General features: G+C 38.2%; 1 protein-coding gene across 2 annotated transcripts in view; it reads left to right on the forward strand.

Annotated features, from left to right (window-relative positions):
* The first annotated feature begins 3,870 nt into the window (after positions 1–3,870).
* Positions 3,871–12,610, forward strand: part of itga3b (integrin, alpha 3b) — a 68,148-nt gene continuing 59,408 nt past the window's right edge. Inside the window, exon 1 of one of the 2 annotated variants that reach the window (XM_079845642.1) lies at positions 3,871–4,363. In XM_079845642.1, the coding sequence (XP_079701768.1) occupies positions 4,176–4,363 (188 nt within the window). In that variant the 5' untranslated portion in view covers positions 3,871–4,175. The remainder of the gene's footprint in view (positions 4,364–12,610) is intronic. The other variant, XM_079845641.1, reaches the window with a different exon arrangement.

Genomic DNA, 12,610 nt, shown 5'->3' on the forward strand with positions numbered 1-12,610 from the left:
ACAATGTTAACGAACAAGAGGATTGTGCAGAACGGATTTCATTTTTGTGTAATTTTCTTATACATTATAGATGCGATGTTATCCACCATTTAATTGTAATATTTGTCAGAAAACTAAGGTAATACAAACCGTAATCAATCATAAAAGCATAGTTAATTTTCCTAAGGAGCAGTGAATCGTTAGCCTGACGTTGTCTCGTCATACTCAGATTCTAGTCAGAATATGAGTCTGATACTGCTCCATTGGGCTGTGATTATGAGGTCGTGTTTCAACCGAACCAGGAAAGAAAATGCCTCTGCACTCAATTGGATAGACCTACAACCAATCAGAGCAACGGAGTAAGTGACGTATGTTGAGTGACGCATAGTTGTCAACAGAACTCAACTGCACGCACGCTGGAAGAAGAAGATGAGTGTAAACGATCTTTGCCGGTGTTGTAAAAAGAATTTAAGGATACACAGAGTACTTACCAACACCATCATTTCTGAGATAAATAGTAAAGGTGAATGCATATACGAACAAGTTCTCAGTTTAGTAAACTAATTCAACCCAAGCGCTCTTTGGTGACGTGGATGATTACGTTACTGTTGATCATCTGTCCATCAACGTATGAAGCCCGCCCTGATAATTTGATTGGTCAAAACAGCTCTGGTTTGAGCATAGTTGCTCCACAACGGATCAAGTCAAATGTTGTGGGCGGGGCTAAGTTCGGCTGGCATCCAGGCTAGTGAATCGTCCAAGCGGCAACCTCCCACAGTTTCATCTGTGACATCCTTAAACTAAATATCCTAAATAAACCATAGCTATCAATCCGATTCAAACATGCATATATGATCCAGAATCTGATCCGGAGGCTGAAATTGAACAGGAGCAGCAACAACGACGACTACAGCAGGGCGTCTCTATGTGGTATGTACTGTAACTGTATATATTTGCTTAGTGGCTTGTCATACGCGAGTTTTACAACATTTGTGCGTGTTTAATCATGGTTTATGAGGACTTAATTTGGTTTATGGACTATTGTATGCAATTAAACGATAGCAGTAGCAAGAGGAACGGTTTTGCACGTCAGACTAGTGCGTGTTTACAAAAACAATGTAATTGTTGCGCATTTAAATGAACGAGTCGATAGCTAACAACACAAAGACATTTGAAGCAGTTTTACTCACCGCCTGCTTCCAACACACAACCGTGAACCTTAATCGCTGGGACTGCTCCATCTTTCAGCATTAGACGACCTACAAATCCGGCATGGAACTGGGCTTTGTTTACAACCATCGTCGGCGAAATGCAGGGAACAAACAAAACACTTGTACAACTCCGTTGCTGCACCGGAAAAACCAACTGCATCCACTGTCCCATTAACGCTGGTTTATTTGGGAAGCTGTACAGGGTTGCCTTGCCCTGACAATCAAAAACACACTTCTTTGGTTGATTTTGTGAAGTTAACAGTGTAAAAAGCTCAGTATGCATGAAACAGCATTTCACCCCCCCTTAAAACTGCAATTCATTGACTGGCCAATAGGGACAGGCTCCAAAAGGGAGCAGAATCTCATTGCGCCCCATGTTAAAATGCCCAAATATACAGCAGAAAAAAAACATGTTTACAGCCTGGTACAAATTGTGATTTTGATCTAAATGGCTCATTTTGCCCTTCATGACAACTGTGAGGGGGTGAATTTTTTATAACTCATTTGTTTACATTATATAATGTTCTGCATAATTAAGGGCGTGGCCACTTTGAGTGACAGGTGGATTGTCGTTTGTCTGCTGTCTGTTAGTCATCGCGTCATCTCAGCTCCACCCACGTGACGCCTCTTTGACCATTTTCTGTTATCCAAGTGACGAGCTGCCAAGATGGCAACGACCACCTCGACCCTACTTTATGCTTCAAAACTGCTCTTCAGAATCCTATGGGTGACATCACGGACACTACATCCATATTTTTTTACAGTCTATGGAATTGCCTTACAAAAGCAACAGAATACACGCTGTTCTCTATAAAATGTGCAGCGCACAGATAAATGTTGGGGTTATAATGTTCAGGAAATATGTTTAAAAAGAATTTTAACCACTCTAAGATTGTCAGCCTTAGGAAAGTCAAACAAATGAGTTTTGGAAACGTGGGAAAAAACTGTCTCTTTGACATAGCGACAACACTGTTTTCTCTAATGCAGCTCAACCAGGCCTCATCCCCTTTTTTGCATATTCTGTGGGTGGGAATTATTTAAATAAGCAACATTGTGACTTCATAAGATTCAGAAAAATTGCATTGTAGTCCAAATGACCCATTTGTTGTAGTTCTTGAAAAGGGGATTCTGTTCTTTGTAACCTTGCAGATCTTTTTTTATGCTCAAACAGCAACATTACACACTAACTAAAGTTGAAAAAGTGGAAACGCATAATAGGACCCTTTTAAAACCAGTTTGATATGAAAATCTTTACCCCAAACATATTTTCTGGAGCTGAGGAGTATCTCTGTAGTGTGATCAACTTGGCCTTTGCCATTTACTGGGCACCAACTGTACTTTGCCATTTCCATTTCCGCCAAAAAATATTTGAGTGTTTTCATTGTATTCCCCTATATGGATAATTCTAAAACAGTCTAATGACTTTCATGGGCATACAGTTCAAGGCTTAAGGATAATCCGAAAGGTCCAAAAAGCACATCTACAGGGAATGTAAATTTAGTAGCAAATAAAAAAAAAAAAAAACATTTCCATGCTTTTTTAAATAGATTCGGATCTGCTTGGCGACTTGTATCTGCTGCTGTGTTTTCCCACGAGGGAGTCTTCCTCCCTGTTACAGAAGCTGGGACAGTCTGTAATTTTTCCTGTGATCTGCTATCTACAAAGCTATTATTTCAGTTCAGAGGGTGAATTCCCCCCCCAAACCATCCGCACCTCCATCCCCCACCTCCCTGGAAAAGGGAGGAGAAACTCCAAGGCATGACAAGGCACATCAGAGTGAGAGGGTGGTGGCGTTTTAAGGTCCCTGACACAAGTTGAATCAAGCCTTGTCCCAAACACACAAGCAGGCAAACGTAATCATAAAACTAAGATGAAAATCTCTAGTAATGTTATTTGAATGTTGATTCATTTTGGTCTGCTGCCTCCTGGTCTACATTCAGTCAAATCATGTTGTGATGACCTGGGTCAAGTCGTTGGTCTGTTATGAGTATTGCTCTTATCAGGACTCTTGTGTGACGGCACTTCTGCTCCAATCAGCTCATCTGAGGGAGTCAAGAGTCTCGATTCTCATGAGGAGCTGAAATAACGCTTATTGAATCGTACTTTTTTTCTGGGGGGAAAAAAGTTTTAAATATGTGTTTTTGAGAGGGATATAGTTTTGCTAAGTTTGTGCCATTCAAGTAAATGGATGAATCTCATTAAAAAATCGACATTTTATCTAATTGTTTTGCTTGAAAATGCAGCCATTTTGGGGCGATTCCATTTTAATAGGTTATTATAAGCATTTTCACCCAGTTCTCATTAAATCAATGCCGAAAAATATATATTTCTTCATAAGCGTAATGTTAATAATGTTTTAAATTCTATATTGAATTTTAAAGTAGTCTATTTATGCATCATTATAGTATTTGTTGTACTGATTGTATAGCTTACTGATTTTATTGTGGGTAAAACAAAATATTGTCATTTTATATTATTAAGCATTGTGCTTAATTGTTATGGAAATTATTCCACAAGTAATATTATAGTCCTAAATTAATCAAATTTCCCCCCGATTGTTTTGAAATGTGACTTGGACATGTTCTCTTGAGATTCACCCACCACTGGGGTAAAATTTGAATAACAAAACCTTGAAAGTGTGTGCATGTGTGTGTGTGTGTGTGTGTGAGAGAGAGAGAGAGAGAGAGAGAGAGAGAGAGAGAGAGAGGGGGGGGGGGGGGGTTAAGGACTCTCTCTTCTCTCCTTATCAGACTTGTGGAACATTTCTTTTCTAGTCCTCTATTTGTGGAAGCAGGACTGGTTAAGTGTGGCGGACAGCGGCAGGTCGGAATTCGCTGTGAGGGTGTGTGGAGGCGGGGAACAGAGAACAGCCAGAAACACCTTACAGCTCAGTGCCAGAGAGTGAAAGGAGACGCTTACCTATATGGCGTGTGATTGACCAACTCACTCTTATTGGCTTTGGTTGTGCTAGTGGAAGAGAGAGAGATGGGAATATTAAATATGGCAGGAAAGTCTCTGCACTTGTGCGTACTCGTAATCTACGCGATTCAAACGAACACTGGATTTAACATTGACGTGCAGTTCCCGGTCATCAAAGAAGGAAAAACCAAGGGCAGTTTATTTGGATTTTCTGTTGCAATGCATAAACAGACCGAAAAGGAAAAGAAGAACTTGTAAGTACCCTCAGTTGTTTTGCGTAATGATATCAGGCTACATTATGTCACATTTGCTTCTTTTCTGTCTTTCTGAGCTGAGCAAACACAGAGACTAAGGAATGACGACACATATTAAACATTACAAACCTTTTAGTTTATGTTAGTTCAAGTTTATGTTCCTTGCATGGATTCATGTCATATGAATTGATCTAGCTGTGCGCATCTAAAGAGACAAAAACACCACCTCTCTTTCACACCTGCAGCGCTAGTGTGTCCGATTCGCGAATTGTTTATTTGAACCGATTCTTGTGAATGATTCGGTCGAACAGATTCGCAAAGCGTTCGTTGCCTATTCACCACTTTTGTAGTTTGCCGATTCAATAGGCTACTATTGACCATACGATAAGGGATGATTCAAGAGCAAAACTAACATGGTAGCAATAAAATCTCTAGAGAACTATATTACTAAATATTATCATTAATAATAGCTGCATGATTGCTGGTTTGTGGTTTCTAGTTATGTTAGCTGGTGACCAACAACCAGCTGTTTATAGCGCGGCAAACTCTCAAAGCATCAGTAGTTATAGATTCTTCAGTGAATGGGATCATTTAATCTTATGAACCAACTGGCTAAAATGAATCGGACCTCTCAACCTTAAACGCAAAATGTTTTCATTGTGAGTGTCCTCAACTTTCACAAATTATTTGCTCATCTACAGTATTTATTTTCATTTATATTAGGCTTCCTCCTGAGTTGTTTTTATAGGCCCATATGTTTCAGAAATTTTAAACCCTGAAGTTTTCTTAAACTAAACGCACTAACAAAAAATACCACCATGACACTTTGATAGGCTATGCTGTTGTTGCTATTGTTTTATGGTAAGCATATGGTTTTTGGGGTAATGGCACTGACACCAAGTAGGCTATGTGGCATACTACTATCATAAATAATAATTCAGCACTATGCAACATTGTACAATATGTTAATTGGCCAATTTGATATCATCCCCGTCCCACTGTGTTTCTGACCTGTTACTAGACTCGTTGAAACATTTTTCTATACTTTAACACAGCTATAATTGACACATTTTTTATAATACTAATAAAGGGCGTTCAAGCTCTTTTTCTGGTGTATATCAGTTTACAATTTCTACTGTGTTCTAGTTACCCAGCTGAGGTCATTTGAATACAAATCCGTGAATTAGGACGGGTGTTAACGCACCAACAGACGCCAAGAACAGTCAAAACAATAGGACTGTGTAGCTGGAGAAGGCAGGACAGTAGAGTAGCTACTGCAACTTTGAGATCATTGCATTATCATTTCCCTTCTTATGAGACATGCCTGCAGCTACAAAGTAATTCAGATGGGTCCAGTTGAACCTGTTTTAGGCTTACCTGCGCTGCTGGCTATGCCAAAAGAAGTACACCTCAAGACATGGATTTAAAGCTAACTGTGGGCTATCGGACATAACATAATCAGTAACACTTTAGTTTAGTGTCCAATTCTCACTATTACTTATTAGCATGCATATTACTAGGAAATTAACTGTTTATTAGTACTTATAAAGCACATATTAATGCCTTACTCTTCATGGCCATATTCTACATCCCTTAATACCCAATACCTAAACGTAACAACTACCTTACTAACAATTAATAAGCAGTAATTAGGAGTTTATTGAGGCAAAAGTCGTAGTTAATAGTTAATTAATAGTGAGAATTGGACCATAAATTGTGACCATATAATCTACTCTCTTTAGCCTTTTACTGTTGTTATAAGATATTGTCTGGTGTCAGAAGTGTACAGTTTTCTTGCTTCGAAGTAGATATTTTCAAAGCTATCTTCAGGGTTTGTTCGGCAGAGCTCTGTCATTCCCTCATATCCTGTGCCGGTAAAACCAGTTGCCCGGAGAGACTGTTTATGCTCCTGATAAACCTATTATTACCCTCTCTGTGGTAGCTTTCAAAGGGAAAACTCTCAGCAATGGCTTGCTGCTATATATCAAAGCACGTAGTACCAGAATTAGTGACACAAATACGGCTCAGCACCTCGCTTTAGTGAGAAAATGTATTGAATGTGCTGTATATGTAATTGTAGCTGATGTATTTTTTGAAGCTGTCAGCTATGCCTCTGTTGTGGGATCGAAGGGAGTTCCCCCAAATAGCTCTTTCCTTATTTGTGATTTCCTGCTAATTAAGAGCCTATATCATCTAGTTTCATCTATACAAGCCCCGGAGGAGGCGCTTCAAAGAACTGTGGAATCTCCTTGTAATCACCTAAATCACTTCTTTTCTGACCGCTCTGGTTCATCAAGATGTTATAAATTCACCACTTAATGCAGTGTTTTTGTTGAAGGACTGGATCGATGCGCTGTGCAATCTGGGGAGCGTGATATTGTCCAGGCTCTGAAACATGAGAGGGGGCCACATGGTCACAGTGAGTGCATCCATCATAGGCATGTGGGTGCACTGGTACAGACATGGCATTTTGGATGTTTAAGAAGGCTAGACGGGTAGATGCATGGTTAAAGGAGACCCAGCTGTGTTCACTTTAACTATCTGCCAGCCACTTAAATAGATCCTATAAGATGCTTTACATGCTATAAAACTGACAACACGCCGGCTTGTGAAAGGCGAGCTAATAAAGTCAGTGCAGTGCAGTCAATCTCATCATGAAAATTAGATCAATTTTTTTTTTATACATTATAATGATAAAGATGATTTAAAATCATTGAAGTTCTAAATTCTGAATTTGTGTATGTCATTATATTAAAAAAAATATTAAATATTGTTTTTTAATATTGGTTTATTTGACCATTTTACATTGGTTAATTCAAAAATTGAGCAATACATTTGTTAGCTCAGGTCCATTAAATAAAATGAACAGATACAACTTTTAATGGCAACCTGAGCCATTTTCCGTTCTTCGCCATTTCCACAAAAGTGTAGCACAAAGGATTTGATGAGTGAATCCATATCTTGTCTTGTAAAGCGTTACTTTTTCTTTGTCTGGTTACGAAACAAAGAGAAATCAAGCACAAAACTAGTTTACACTTATTCACGTTCCAAAAACATGAGCCTTTTCCATGGCCAAAAGACTGTCATTAACCCTTCCTTCTTCCTTATTCTTCTTCAAAATTGTTTTTGCATACGTAACACTTATAAAACTAGTAAAAATCATGTGATACAATGCAAATAACACAAAATATACATTTATCAAGAAACATAATATCTTAATATAAGGAAAAATATTACAAAATGATTAATGTAGTTATAGCTCTCACACAACTTTTGATAATAATGCATTAGTGAATGTTAAAAACTAACATCAATCAATAAGATTAATAAATGCTTTATACATATTTTTCATTGCTAGTAGATGTTAACTAATATATTTAATTAATTTGAACAGATTGAATATTTTATCTTCTTTGTAAAACACAATGGTAGAATTTATTTTAAATGACTTGTAAACTAGATTTCAATTTATATAAAATTTTAAATAAAAATGATCCTGATGATGTCCTTGATTTTTTTGTTTTTTTACTTTTTTATTATTATTATTATTTTTTTTAAATGCATTGGATGAATGATGCATGATTTTCATTATTGGGCTATAGAAAAGAGCATGATATTTGTTTTTAGGATTATAGTAGCCTCCTGACAATTTGGGATAAAATATGCTATATATAAAGATATAATAGAGAATAATGTAATTTTAAAAAAATGCATGAGGGCATTGATGCATCTTATGAAAGAGATCTAATCAAATCTCTCTTTACTGTAGGCCACGTTTGTCTAAGCAGGACACTTGCCAGACCCCTCTCTTCCCTCAGCATATCCTGGGAGATGGAATGTGCTGGCTCAAACTGAGGCTTTTTAAATGAAAAGAGACAAATACATTTCTACATTTTACAACCAAAAACTAAATGTCTGCACTCTCTCACCACAGAGACAGGAATTAGATTTAGTTGAGCAAGAGGAGTGTGAAGATTTAAATAATGCAGGAATGGGGTGCGATCACCCACTTACAACATGCATTAACACTGCTTTTAGAGATTTTACTGTGAAATGGAGACATAAGAGACAAGGGAGGTGAAGGATTTTCCTTTTAAGGCTTTTTGGGGAATCACATGGTGTGCCTCACTCAGGGTTATTATCGTTAAAGGGTTAGTTCACCCAAAAATGAAAATTCTGTCATTAATTACTTATCCTCATGTCGTTCGACACCCGTAAGACCTGAAGATATTTTTGTTGAAATCTGATGGCTCTGAAAGGCCTCCATTGGCACAATGCACGACTCAAGACCCTTAAAAGGTACTAAAGACGTCGTTACAAAGTCCATCTCACTACAGTGGTTCTAAAATAACTTTATGAATAGCCGAGAATAGTTTTTGTGCGCAAAAAAACCCTAAATAACGACTTATATAGTGATGACGATTTCAAAACACGGCCTCATGAAGCTTCGAAGCTTTATGAATCAGTGAGCTGAATCAGCAGTTTGGCGGTTTGACACGCGATCCGAATCATGATTCGACTCACTGATTCATAACGCTTCGAAGCTTCATGAGGCCGTGTTTTGAAATTGTCATCACTATATAAGTCGTTATTTAGGGTTTTTTTGCGCACAAAAACTATTCTCGCCGATTCATAAAGTTATTTTAGAAACACTGTAGTGAGATGGACTTTGTAACGATGTCTTTAGTACCTTTTAAGGGTCTTGAGAGTGAACCGTGCATTGTGCCAATGGAGGCCTTTCAGAGCCATCAGATTTCAACTAAAATATCTTCATTTGTGTTCCGAAGATGAACGGAGGTCTTACGGTTGTCGCACGACATGAGGGTAAGTAATTAATGACAGAATTTTAATTTTTGGGTGAACTAACCCTTTAAATTAAATTATTATTTTTTTTACTTAAAATTAAATAAATGTCTACTTAAAATAAAATACATAGAAAAACTTATTTTATTTCAGCTTATTGTATTTCCCATTTACTTTAGTTTAACTTAAAGTACTAAAATAAAACAACTCAAAAGAAATAAAATCTATATAGATATATTAAAGAAACTCATAAAATGACAAAAACCTGCAACAAAATTACTAAAAATGAACTAAAATTAAAGTGAAAATTAAAAAATAAAATCTAATTCAAAATATTAACAGAAAACTATGATAGTATATCAATGATACTAAGGGACCGTTTCGCACAACATTTTGGCCAATCATTTACACGACAAGAGTTTTGGGGGCCTGAAAACGCAAACTTTTGAAAATGTGTTTGAAATGGTGCGTTCAAGTCCTCCTGGAATGTTCGTATTTACGAGGTGAGAAGTCGTGTTTACGACATCATGTGCGTTCAAGACTCTTTGGTCGGAGCAAGATGGCGGTGTACTTTCTTTTAATGAATTTCACGAAAATACAAGGTTTGTTAACCCTGCTTATAGAAAATGAAGAACAAAGAATGCGCATCAGCTGAGTTTTAATCTTACGTTTTTAATAGTGGTGGGCCGTTATCGGCGTTAACGTGCTGCGTTAACGTAAGACTCTAATCGGGCGATAAAAAAATCAATCTATTCTCAAAGTTGGGTTGGGAGCTGGGTCTATACTACGCAAGCTATGATGACTTTCACCTTGATATTTTACAGCGGATGTATACCTAGCCGAATTGCACTGTAGGGGGCAAGAGAACGAGTCTTCGAACCTGTGTGTATACCTACTAGTGTACTGTTTCTACAGTATCGATATATCAGCTGCACTCTCCTCTCCGACCGACAGCGAGTTGACACGCACCTGCCTCCTCTCATTCAGTCCAGTTAACCCTCTGAACACTGCGAACGGGTGTTCTGCTGGATTTTTCCTCATGACAGCGTGTTAGTATTGTTGTGACGGGTCTGAATTTCGCGCAGGGTTGCACATAACGTTAATTCTACTAATTCCCGCAGAAACTACAAAAATGTGAATTTGTGAAAATGGTGACGTTATACGTACACGTATTACATCCTCTATAGGCGCGTAGTGTTTCTTTACAAAGTGACATTGCCAACTACTGGCCTTGCACAGCAGAATACAACGTTTTTTGTCTTTTTTGCGGATATTTGTGAACAAGGATCTTTTTGAAAATGTTGTCGCCTGTACACGAAAAAAGCAAAGGAAAAATGTTTACGTTTTTAGTACATCATTCTCGTGTAAACGTTCCCTTAAGTAACACTGTTCCCACTTATAGAGAACCATCTTCATATCATAATTGTGACAATATATAAGGAAATTGGTCCAAATGAGAACATCCTGTAAAATGAAGGTCTTTTTATCTTCTTATAAACTGACTTGGTTTTATGCATTTGAGTATGTTCTGGATCATGAGAAGCAATTCATTATATTTCGATTAAAGATACCACAGACAAACATGTCTGTCTTTGGAATAAAGTACGCACATGAATCATGCACAGTAAGTATTTTTAAGAAAGTAAAAGGCGTCATTTTTAATTTCAGGTTTGCTAGAGTAAACTGTTCCTATCCCTACTTGATCCCTTTTTCAGAGAGGGCAGCCTTTCAGAGCACAAAACAAATATATACCCTTCTTACGACCTCTTTAAACAGCTCATTCAGCATGGAGTGCCCAGTGGTTCTTTATGTTCTCTTTCTGCGCTGAAGCTAGTGGTGTTGTGTTCGTCTCTTTGATTGGTTCTTCCAGTCTTCTGACCCTGTGGAATGTTGAGAATTCCTCATCTTGCCCTGCTCAAGTGGACCTGCCAGGTTGCAGGTTGGGACAGGACCGAGAGCTTGCATGGGAACCTCTCAAACAGAGGAGGATTATAGCGCAATTAGAGTCCTGCAACCCAGACAGACAGACATGCACAGTCGTTTGGGCCTCAGAGTGAGAGTTTATTAAATGCTGCATGTGCTTTTGTTTTTTGAAGGAGAGAACAGATCAATGGGTCTGACGAGTCACACATTTAATTAAATGAAGGAAAACGTGTTGCTGAGCCAGACCTCAACTGTCTGCAAACTTTGGCTATAGGCAATATTCTTTCATTTGATAGGCATGTTCCATCCACTTATTTTTATGAACATTTACACAAATACACATAAATTACCTCAATTGGATAGACCTACTACAACCAATCAGAGCAACGGAGCGACGCATAGTTGTCAACAGAACTCAACTGCACGCATGCTGGAAGAAGTAGAAGAAGAAGATGAGTGTAAACGATCTTTGCCGGTGTTGTAAAAAAGAATTTAAAGGTCCCATGGCATGGCATTTTTCTATTATTTTATAATGTTTCCTGAGGTGTACTTATATTGTTAGTATGATTTTTACATCATAAAATGTCATAATTTAGAAATAAAAGGCATTTTTTCTATACTGATGTTTGCCCTGTGGCTGAATGCCCTGTTTCAAGAGGTGTGTCTGCTGTGAGACTTCTGTAAAAACGTCCACTGTTGTGATTGGCTGACATCTTTGCATTTGAAATGAGTATCAGATCTTGTAGCAGAGGGGGCGTGGTTTAACGAGGTCTACCAGGCACGAACAGGCACAAGCCTGCTACCAGAGAGAAGGATGGACCTGAGTCCATTTCTCATCAGTTCTCTCAGCACGTCTCAGTTCAGTGAACTGTTGTAGTTACTGGCTTATATTTCAGGTTATTAGTTTATTTCTAGTCGGAGGGGCTGTCACTCATGTCAGAAAGTTAATAAACTTTAGTAAATTATGGATCAGCGCTGACTGGAGACGCTAACCGTTTAGAACGGTTCAGTCCGATTTGGTGAACTGATTCGGTTCACTAAAAAGAACCAGTTCAAAAGAATGATTAGTTCGCGAACCGGACATCACTAATGTACCAGAGACTGAGCGATTGCTAACAAAGTTATTTATAGTAACTACTGAGTTGTGAGAGCGCTGTCAGCGCGAGTTTATTTTGTTTGTATCTGAGAGTTCTGAATAAACACGAGTCCCAGTCACACCGAGTCCGTCTTCATCATTATTCTACCAACTTTGTAACACATGCAATGTACCATTACAGCTGGCGAGATGAACAAGTTACGAGTAAGTGTTGATTATAGCATTATTTTTAGATATTTTCCTATCATATGAAAAGTGTCAGTGACGCGCATTGAGTACACAGCGCTAACAAAGACACCACAGCAGTAATTGAATGTAATCCAGTTCTGGGCGTCGGTGATGTTGAAAGCCGACCGGTCAGTGCAGCCCGAGCGTGCGTGAAGTTTATCTCTAAAGATGTGACTCTGCCGATGTTGAGCAGAAAC

Source organism: Gobio gobio (assembly GCF_949357685.1).
Source record: "Gobio gobio genome assembly, chromosome: 20".
Lineage (NCBI taxonomy): Eukaryota > Metazoa > Chordata > Actinopteri > Cypriniformes > Gobionidae > Gobio > Gobio gobio.